Raw genomic sequence first — 10,986 nt, 5'->3', positions numbered from 1 at the left:
TTAATGAGCAGCCAGCCATGGGTAGATCTACGAATATCCAGGGGATGGAAAGTTCTTGAGGCAGAAAGAAATTTGGCCTATTTTTATGACTAGAAAAAAGTCCTATGAGGCTGGAGACTAGTGGGAAAAAGAAGGGAGAGTACTGTGATATCTGGAGAATATTAGGATACTAGGAGAGGCAGGCAAGGTTCAGGTCATGTAGGGCCCTGTAGGTATCATAAAGAATTTGGATATTATGCTGATTGCAACAGAAGACATAAACTGGCTCAAAACAAGAAATTGACACCATAACATTTACATTTTAAAAAACTCCCACTCTATGAATAAATTGTTAAAACTAATAAGATTGCTCAATAGGTTTGCAATAATCATGTTCCTATATATCAATAACAGAGTTTTAAAATATAATTTAAAAGATACCATTTATAAAAGCAATAACAACAAAAAAGATACACAGGAACAAATTAAAGAGTTTAAAGATCTTTATGGAAGTACATTATAAACATTTTTGGATGATATTAAAGAAGGCTTAAATTAATGAAAATATATCCATGTTCAGGAATGGAAAGGCTTGATATCACAAAGATGTCATTTTCCTCCAAATTATTTGATAAATTCAGTACGATTCCAATTACAAATCTCAAGAGGATTTTTCTTTCCTTTGTGGCACTTGACAATCTGACCCCAAAATTTATATGAAAGAATAAGGGGACAAAATTAATCACGTCAATTTTTAATTTGCCCTATCAGATATCAACACATAATGAAAACAGTTTGATATTGGGTGAGGAATAGACAAATAAACCAGTAGAACAGAATAAAGAACAGTATAAACAGTAGAACAGTAGAACAGAATAAAGAGCTCCTAAATAGACCTACATATACAGGAGAAGTTGGTACATGACAAAAGTGGCATTAAGGTCAGTGGGGAAAGGATGGACAATTAAATAACTGCTGCTAAGACATCTGGTTATCCAAACAAAAAACAAGATCAATCCAGATAATTTAAAGACAAAACCATGAAAAACGCATGCTTTTTAGAAGAAAATATGAGAGAATATATTTACAACCTCAGGATAGGGAAAGGGAAGGATTTCTTGAGACATAAAAAGCACAAACCCTACTGGAAAATATACATATTTTTAATTATATCAATAGGAAACATTTCTGTACACCCAAGACATCCTAAAGTGAAAAGACAAACAATAAACTAGGAAAAGATATTTGCCAGCCAAAAAACCAAAAAGAGTTATTTTCCCGGAAAATAGTAAACAAACAACAAAAGCCTACAAATCAATAAGAAAAAGCAACCACATAGAAAACTGGGCAAAGGATGTGAATTTGAAATTCACAGAAAAGGAAAACTTAAAGGCCAATAAACACATGAAATAATGTTCACTTCCATTAGTAATAGGATAAATGCATACAAACAAGAATGACAGCATCTAAAAAGTATCCAAGTACTAGGGAGGCACTAGAGTAGCAGGCATGCTCATTTAAAGCTGACTGGAATACAAATTGTTACAATCGTTTTGAAGAGCAATTTATTTTTAATATCTGGCAATAATATTGAAATATATTTATTGAAATGATCCTCTAATTCCTAGGTATATTATTCTAGAGAAAGTTTTGCATGTATGTATAAGGAGACATAAAAATATTCATGGCATCATGGGGTCTTTGGAATGAAAAACTGGAAATGAGCTAAATGTCCATTAACAGGATACAAGTATATTAATACAATAGAATACAACAGTGAGAATGAATAAAATGCAGTTATACCTGTTAGTGAGGATGAATCTCATAAAGAGAATACTCAGAAAAGAAACCAACTGCAGAAAGTTTTACTTACAGTAAAAATAAAATTTATGTAAAACACTATATACTGATATGGATATATATGTAGATGTAATAAAAGTACATATATTTCATGGGAATGATAAACATGAAAATCAGGATAGTTTTACCCTTGGGGAATGGGATTAAGGAGGAATACACAATTATAAAATTACATATTTTTTTAAGCTAGGTGGTGGGTACACAGTTATCTGTTCCATTCATTAATTTTTTGGTAAAGTGGAAATATTTTACAACACAATTTTCAAGAGGAGAAAAGTAATTCTAGCTTATAAAGTGAAGCCTGAACTATCAGAGGGTAAGAAGGGAAATAGGGAGAACTGTTAGCAGACAGTTGCAGTATTCTAAGAGAGTAGACTTGAGTCTCTAGCACAGCTTCGGGCACATGGTAGGTGTTTAACGAACTTCAGCTATTGCGTGGTGGTTTGCTATTATCATCATAAGGGTAAAGACAGGGGGATTGTGAAGAAAGATAAACTAAATGTTTTGGGTAGTTATATTGAGTGACTTGCTGTATTTCTCTCTTTTAGTCTTGACTAGGATCTGGTCATAAAGAATCTAAGGCTCACAGAGGCCAAAGCCGGAAGGCTCAAGGCTTCATAAATTTCTATTGACTCATTTTCCAATGTCGCGTAAACTTCCTCCTGAACCCGCACTCCTCAATACACCCACCACTTTCTGGTCCAGCACTGGAGAAAAATTCAAGCGGCTTTTCTCTTTGGTTCATAAGTAGCATATTTTGAGTTAAATATTAATAATTCGATACAGCAAACACTTGGATAGGGGCTTATTACTTATTACAGAATACTTTTGGATCTCTTAATTTTTCACCTGATCCTCCTAACAACTCTGAGAACTGGCAGGGCAGCTGATTATTTCTGTTTTACCGATGAGTAAACTAACATCCAAAGAGGCTAACCTGGTGACCATGAACTTCATGGAATCATATCTTAAACATTTTGTGATTGAGTGGGCATTTTTCAGCTTTAATTGTCCTTTCAAAGGAGGCTATGACTCCCCAGAAAGGTCTAAGAAATACTGAGTTAAATGATTTGCCTAAAGCCTAAGGTCACATGGTCTTGGTGGAGCCAAGACCTCAAGGAATTTCTTCTTATCCCACACTCAGAATTCTTTCCATTACAACGTATAGCACCAAAATCAAATTAGAGATATTATTAGTGAAATACTTTTTGTAATGTTTACTGACTGCTAAGATGGTAACGTTATTAAATACACCAAAACTTCTTACTTGGGAGAAATAGTTTTGGCCTGTTCAGGCGTTGGGCAGTCACTCAGCAATCTACTCTGTTACAGATGAAGAAATCCAAACCTGTTTGTTGTCTTTATAACAAGCCCTAGTACATACTTACTAAATAAGAAATGAATCTGATACAGTAACTATAAAACGTACTTTACAATTCTCAGTAATCTACAGAGAATAATCATGAAATACAGCTTGATTCAGCGGTGGAAAGCAGACTATGAGCTGAGAATGGGATTTTCATTTCTCCTGGACCAGTCACTTAATGTTTTAGGATCTCCCTTCTCCCTTCTCCCTTCTCCTTAGCTGTAAAAGGGAGGATTAAAGTGGGTCGCTTCTCAGCTCTAACACTGCATGCAGTTTGATGGGATTAAAATAAAAAGGACGACAGGAGTTTCATGTATAAACTCTTTACACACAGTCTGTTAATGTTAACCTTATTTTCCCAATGAGAAAGGCCAGTGCCCAAGGTGGCTAACTGGTCATTAGACCCAAGTGTCCTTCTTGGCCCTCAAGAAGGCCAAGCCTGAGTCCCCCTTGGAGTGAAGTAGGGGCGGGCAGGCAGGTGGACAGAAAGCTATGTCAGGTCTATGGTCCAGTGGGATTTCAAACAGAAGGGCCCTTAGTCCTAAATTTAGGAATGAAGGAAAGCGGAGACGCCCAAGCACAGGCGCGAAGGGACCTGCTTAAACAGGCTAGGGTGTGCGAGCGTTTGGGGTGGGGCTTCGAGCCGGGAGGCAGTTGAAGGGCCGAGCGCAGCACCTACCTCCGCATCTCCGCCGCCAGGGGTGGGCTATCGCTGAGAAGGCTAAGCCACCCTTCGGAACCTCCCAGCCCGGGCAAGGCCAAGTGATCCAGCTCCGGTGCGGGGAGAGGCGTGCCCTGTTTCCGCCCCGCCCCGCGCGCATGCGCGCGGCTCCCGGCGCTGAAATTCAAATTTGAACCGCGGCTGAAGGCCGAGCGTGACACTGGAGGTTGTGGAGAAGAGGAGGGTAGGTTGGGAGAGTTCCCCTGCCCCGGACTTCTTGTTTTCTCCAAGTGACACACTGAGCCGTCACTCACTTCTTTTCTCTTTCCGAATTTGAACCACCGTTTCGGTCGTCTCGCAATCGACACGCGAAGCCCGGGGCGATGGACCCGTTTACCGAGGTGAGAAAACTTGCGGGCAGAGCCAGCCATGACCCCTCTCGGCCCCCACCCTCCCTTCCCACCTTCTGTCTACCTCTGGACCCACCGGGCGGAGAGCGCGTGCGCGCGCGTGCGCAGAGTGTGCGTGCGGGTGTCGGACTGGGAAGCCAGGAGTGGGCCGCCGGTTCTCTTTGCTCTGCGGCTGCAGTTCTTCTGCGGTTTTCTTGTTCTTATTCCTGCAGTTGAAGCTCTGGGGGGGGTGGGGGGTGGGGGTGGGGAAGCTTTGAGTCTGTCCTCAGTAGCAGTAGTGAAAAAACCTCCTGTCAGCCCCGGTTATTATATGCCCCTCTGGAGTGGATCCCTGTCCCTTGCGAGGGTGAGGTGGGGGCCTGACCAAAAGATCCCGCTGGAAGTAAAAGCCGGGGTAACTTGCAGGGTGGAGTCGGGTGTCCGACTGACTCAGTGCTGTGTGTGCAGCCGCCGCCCGGAAATGGAATGGAATGTGATTTGCAGGGTTCTTGTGGCCCGTAGAGGAGCCGTGCATTTAAGGATGCTGTGAACGAAATGACAGCAAAACGTTAAAATAAGCCGGTGCCTGAAACCATTGCATCCGTTCTTACAAAGTCAATAGTTCCTTCAGATTCTATTGCTCAGCCAACTAGCAAAGAAGATTCATACCTGAGATTGATACAAATTGAAAGGAAACAGTGTTAGCCGAATACGTACAAACCAAAATTAATAGCCCACGATTTAAAAAAAAATAGTAAAGAAATAAACCTTTTTGGGTATGTTTATGGAGCATACCATTACAGCAATACCTCACTCATCTTTTGTTCTTTGGAAATTAAATATGGATTAATTACATCGTTATTGTGTCGATTATTTCTCTAGCTTTGGCTTCTTGTTGACAAGGTACTTTGACACACTCAGGAATTTCCACTCCTTTTCTTCCAGGACAGTTCCTCATTTTTTAGGTTGTTGTGCAAGTTTCAACTCAAAAAATAACAGTTGCTGCAAAGTGAGCCTAAAAATGTCTCTGCACTAGATTGAAAAATTGAATGGAGAGTGGTAATACTTTTTTTTTTTGAGATGTACTTACAATCCTAGGATATTAAAAGTTTCAACAATTAGAGTTTACTTGTGTTCAAACACAACAGTTTATTTTTGTTTACAAATTCTCAATCATCTCTGGGGGAAAACACATCATTTCGTTAACCTTAAATATTCTAACAGAAAAATCCTGAACACCTTTTTGTATTAGCTTTAAAGAATAGAGCTGGTTGTGCACTACATATTTTTCACTTACACTGAAGTTAAAAAGGATACATTATGTTCCAACTTAGAATAGGATTCCTTAAAATATTAGCCCTATGTGTTCTGTATATTTTCATTCTCCTAGGTAACTGACAGGACAAAGCATTTTGAAAGTTGGCTGAGAATTGTACTTTTTTTTACTTAAAAATGTTATTCTGAAGCTAGTATAAATCTCAGTAGAAAGAAACTTTTCTTTAAAAGAAACTTTTCATTTTAGAGTGTGCTCAGAAATATGTATGGTTTATGTTATGAAAAGTTAGATCGGTTGCAGTTGGAATAAACAGCTTTGACATCTTTTCCTTAATTGGTAATGAGTGAACAATTTGAATTGGTTCCAAAGATTAGGTGCTTAATTATAGCATTCATAACATTTTTGCACAGTGAAACTAACTGGTACAGTTCCTTGTCTGAAAAAAAAAAATTGGAAGTCAGTTAAAATGACTTTCTCACCCAGAGTTCCTTCTTAGAACCATAGAACAGGGAAAATTATTTGAGAGAACTGTTTCCTCAGTTTTCCCAAGGGTGATTTTTAGCCAGACCACCCTACAGGCATAGGAGAGCTGTTAATTAATTACATTAATGCCAGGGCGTTAGGGATTAATTCTCTTGGTAACTCTAGTTGAGAAAGGCTACAACTATCCTAAACTCTTGTTTCCTCAGGCAAGGCTGTTGTGCAGTGGCTCTCCTCCCTGCTGTCACTAGTGCTGGCTGGCACTCTTCCTCTCCCTGCCTCTTCTGCCTGGCAAACTCTGTTTCAACCTGCAGCTCACAGTTTGATTCCCCTTCTTCAGAGGGGAGATCACCTTTCACAGTACCCATCTCACTCGCATTTATTTACCCATTGAACATGTTTTCTGTTAGAATGTAAGCTTCTTGAAGTAGGACTGTTGTTTCCTATTCAGAGAGATGTTTCCCTAACATCAAGCACATCCAATAATGTTCTGCCGAATTGACGTGGAAGAGAGCCATTCAGTGCAGATTATTTTACAGGCAAATAATTATATACAACAGTAACTGTTAGGACATTTTAGCAACATTGTTTTCTCTATTGTAGAAAATTTCAAATATAATGCATCCACCACCCAGCAACACGTGGCCATATTGTTTTACTGTATCCCCTTCTAATCCCTCCCTCTGAATTATTTGGAAGCAAATTCTAGAGGTCATATAATTTTATATGTAAGCACTTAAGTATTTATCACTGAACACTAAAGACTTAGAAAAAACATAATGCTACTATCACACCTAAAAAATCAACAGCATTTCCTTAATATCATCAAACATTGTAAGTGTTCAGGTTTCCTTAAGTGGCTCATGTTTTTGCAGTTTGTTTGAATCAGCGTCTAGACAGGGTCCACAGGACCATGTCTTCCTAATGTTCTTCATGGCCCAACTGGAGATAAAGAATCCATCTTGATTTATGGATGAACAAACAGTTAAGGCACACGTTTATTATTGTGATCAGCAGATAGTATTAAAAAAGTTATGTTGATTGTATGAATTTGGTTAGTTTTGCTGATGATAAGTTCTTTAAAAGAGCAATAGGATTTAGTCAAAAGATAGTTTATAGCAAAGTAGTTAAGAGTCCAGACTCCGGAGCCTGGTTCTGAATCTTGGCTTGCCACTGTTTTTTGTTTTTTGTTTTTTTTAAATTTTTGTCCACGTTGGGTCTTTTCTTGCTGCACGCTGGCTTTCTCTAGTTGCAGCCAGTGGTGGCTTCTCTTGTTGCGGATCACAGGCTCTAGGCACACGGGCTTAGTAGTTGTGGCTCGCGGGCTCAGTAGTTGTGGTTCGTGGGCTTAGTTGTTATGCGGCATATGAGATCTTCCTGGACCAGGGCTCGAACCCATGTCCCCTGCATTGGCAGATGAATTCTTGACCACTGCGCCACCAGGGAAGTCCCTGCCTTGACACTTCTTAACTGTGTGACCTATGGCTTGTTATTTACCCCCTGCCTGAGTTTCTTCATCTGTAAAACAGTAGTAAAAACAGAATTTTGCCAAATCATATTTTGAAGATGAAATGAGTTAGTGCGTGCAGACACTGAAAGTACTTTATATTAAGCCCTGTATAAGCATTAGTGACTGTTGTAATTGTTGTTAGGTGGATTTAAAACCATCAACTTACTACTCATGATGTCAGTATTAGCCTCTTGGTATGAAGATCTGCTCACTAGTGATGGTCATCCCACTCCAACCCAGAGCTAGGTGTGCCAAGTCAGAGCTTTCTATGTAGGAAGCTTAAAAGAGAAAAAGCTACAATTAAAATCCATAAAGCATCTTTTCTTGTGATATAAATAGATATACATGCTATCACTGTTTTGGATAGAGTTTGTCTAATTTTCCAGAACTAAGCGAAATCTCTGTGACGACCTGGAAAGAATGCTGCTACAGCATTTTGAAAATAATAAGTTAATTGTTATTGAGTCTACTTTGTTTAAGAAGGCAAGAAAATCAGTATCTCCTAGAAAAAATTTCTGTCAGAAATAGTTTGAGGGATATGGGGCAGAAATTGCTTTAGGACTATATGCTTCAGTTATCTTAGATTCGTCCATGTGGAATACCTTCCTGATTATGTTAGTAATTGCAGTGTTTTATTTTTTTTTTAATGCCTCTGTTATTTGAAGAAGGAGGTGTGATATTTGAAGGACTGTACCTTATAAATAAAAGATCCCTTAAATTCCTGTTACACTTTTATAAAGAAGGGTGACTTACATTTATTGAACTGTTGAGTTTATGTATTTTAGATACATCATTTCTTTACATTAATAATCTTTGGTGCTTATTAGTTTTATTTTACAGATTAGGGAACTTTTTTGCTTATCTACTTTAATATGTTTTAATCTTGAAATTTTTGAGTCTAATGTAGCAAAAGAACACTCGTATATATTTGAATGGCAAAACCACATTCCTCTGTGACCCATTACTCATAGTAATCGAAGATATACGGACTCATAAGTATTCTAACTGACCAGAATGGAATGTGGGCGTGTCCATGAATGAATATAGTTAGTCTAGTTTTGTATCTTGGGAGTGATATATTTTATTGTGGGGGAAATTATCAGACATATATGAATTTGTGTAATACTATCACTTTAGAGTTTGTTGAAGACTTTTATTTAAAGGGTGAAGGTCTTGTGTTTTGGAAGGCATTTGACTCATAAATTACTCTTTCAGTGACATAGCATTTAGGTTTAGTGTTACTTCTTTCAGTGAGAAATCATTCCTAAGTAGAGAGTTGTGCCTTCTTCCAAATTTAGCTCATGTATCTTTTGCATACTCAGAAGGATTAAAAATATTATTATTCTGTTTTAATTAAGCAACTAAAAAGGTCAGATGGAGTTTAATTCCTTAGTCTGCACTAACTGCTATATCTGTGTTTGCAGGGCAGTCTGTAAACTCCAGCCACTAATCTGCATGCCTCCTTTGGTTGTGTTCATTTGAAAGAGAATGAATTGTTTTACAGGGTCTTGTGTTTGCTATACTACACTGATTCGAATTAGGAGCATACATTGGGGTTAGAAAAGAGTAGTATTCACGATTCTATGGAATGGCTAAGATTTCAACTTAAAACTATTTTATTATATATTGATATTTAATTAAATAAAACATAAGATTATTTAGGCTTATTTATTTTTCTCTTAGGAAGTGTCTTATGTCTTCAAAGGACTATTATGCCAGTAATCTCTTGCCATCACCCCAAATCTTAGTGGTTGTATTAGTTTTGCTGCTACAACAAATTATTACAAATTTACTGGCTTAACATCACACATATTAATTATCTTCTGTAGGTCAGAAGTCTGATAGGTTTTGCTGGTTCAAATCAAAGTGTTAGCAGGATTGTGTTCCTTTTGAACGCTCTAGGGAGAATCTGTTTCCTCGCCTTTTCCAGCTGATAGAGGCCGCCTGAATTTTTTGGCCTGTGGCCGAAAAATGTCCATCACTCTGACCTCTGCTTCCCTTGTCACATCTTCTCTGACTCTGAGCTTCTGGGCCGCTGTTCCCTCATAAGGACAATTGCCCTTTTGAGGCCCACCCAGAAAATCCAGGAGAATCTCTCCATCTCAAGGTCATTAATTTAATCACGTCAGCAAAGTCTCTTTTGCCATGTAAGGTAACATATTCACAGGTTCATGGGATTAGGACAATGAACAACTTTGGAGGACCATTATTCTGCCTACCATAGCGGTTAAAACAACCACCACATTATTTTCCATGATTCAATGGCTTAGCATGTGGGCTCAGCTGGGCTGGACTTCTGGTGTCCCCTGCAGTCGTATAGGAGTCTGCAGTGATATACTAATTACCCGGGACTGGATGGTCTAAAATAGCCTTCCTCTCAGGTCTGGTGGTTGATGCTGGCTGTCAGCTGGGCCATGTGTCTAGCAGGCTTAACCTGGGCTTCTTGTGGAGGCAGTGTTCCAAGAGAGTGAGAGCAGAAACTACAAGACCTCTTGAGGCCTGGGACTGGAAGTCACATACACAGTATCACTTCTGCTGCGTTTTAATGGTCAAAGTGAATCATAAGGCCATCCCAATTCAAATAGCTTTTGATGGAAGCAGAAAAAAATTTGTGGCCATTTAAAATCTCATACAACTAACTTAACACATTTTATTCCCCCTTTAATGTTCATATTACGTCCGTAATTAAATTTTGACATGGGGGTGTTCATTTGGTGAATCTTGACTTAATTACTTAGGATTTCACTTTTGAAATGTATTTAACTGTTATTGTACATGATGGCAATTAGTGATTTTAGAAGATACCTGAAGTTTTCTGAACCTTTGACGAGACTTGTGTTTTAACGCTCTGATATACGTAGAAACTGCTTGAACGAACCCGTGCCAGACGTGAGAATCTTCAGAGGAAAATGGCTGAGCGGCCCACCCCAGCAGCAAGATCTGCGACTCACGCCAAGCGAGTCAGGGAGCCACTTTCAGAAGCAAGTAACCAGCAGCCCCTGTCTGGTGGTGAAGGTAAAACGCTTTGTGGGGAAAAGTAAACTTGGCATTTTTTAAAAGGAGATAAGCGCCAAGCATTTTATTGTTCATGCAGAAGAACCAAGGTCTTTGGGAGACAGATGGAATATCCTCTGGGAGAAAGATCAGCGTTTTGTATTCCAGGCCTATTATATTAGGCCTAGAACCTATCAGGCCAGAGCAGAATTTCTAACAAATATTTCAGATTAACTGGTTGAACTTTATTTTCCTCATTCCAAAATTATCCTTAAAACCTCTCAGGGAAGAATAATAAGTGAGCACTGAGGCACTTATACTGCCGTGGTATAGAGTTTATCTACCCCAACAGGTGCCAGCACAGCTGACCACCAGGTTCAGATGTATCTGTGGCGTAAGCAGGGCAACAAAAGGCAGACCTGCCTGCAAATGCTTGTAATTTGATGAGCCTTTTCATCCTCTGTCTGCTGA

At 39.1% G+C, this 10,986-nt stretch overlaps 1 protein-coding gene across 1 annotated transcript in view; it reads left to right on the top strand.

Annotated features, from left to right (window-relative positions):
- Positions 1–4,249: 4,249 nt before the first annotated feature.
- The window catches only part of ANLN (anillin, actin binding protein), a 54,571-nt gene continuing 47,834 nt past the window's right edge, over positions 4,250–10,986 (top strand). Inside the window, exons 1-2 of the mRNA XM_007446130.1 lie at positions 4,250–4,267; positions 10,383–10,536. Coding sequence (XP_007446192.1) covers positions 4,250–4,267; positions 10,383–10,536 — 172 coding nt within the window. The remainder of the gene's footprint in view (positions 4,268–10,382; positions 10,537–10,986) is intronic.

Source organism: Lipotes vexillifer, unplaced genomic scaffold (assembly GCF_000442215.2).
Source record: "Lipotes vexillifer unplaced genomic scaffold, Lipotes_vexillifer_v1.1 scaffold822, whole genome shotgun sequence".
Lineage (NCBI taxonomy): Eukaryota > Metazoa > Chordata > Mammalia > Artiodactyla > Lipotidae > Lipotes > Lipotes vexillifer.
Note: the sequence above shows the minus strand (reverse complement) of the source record. Positions and strands in the feature narration are given on the sequence as shown.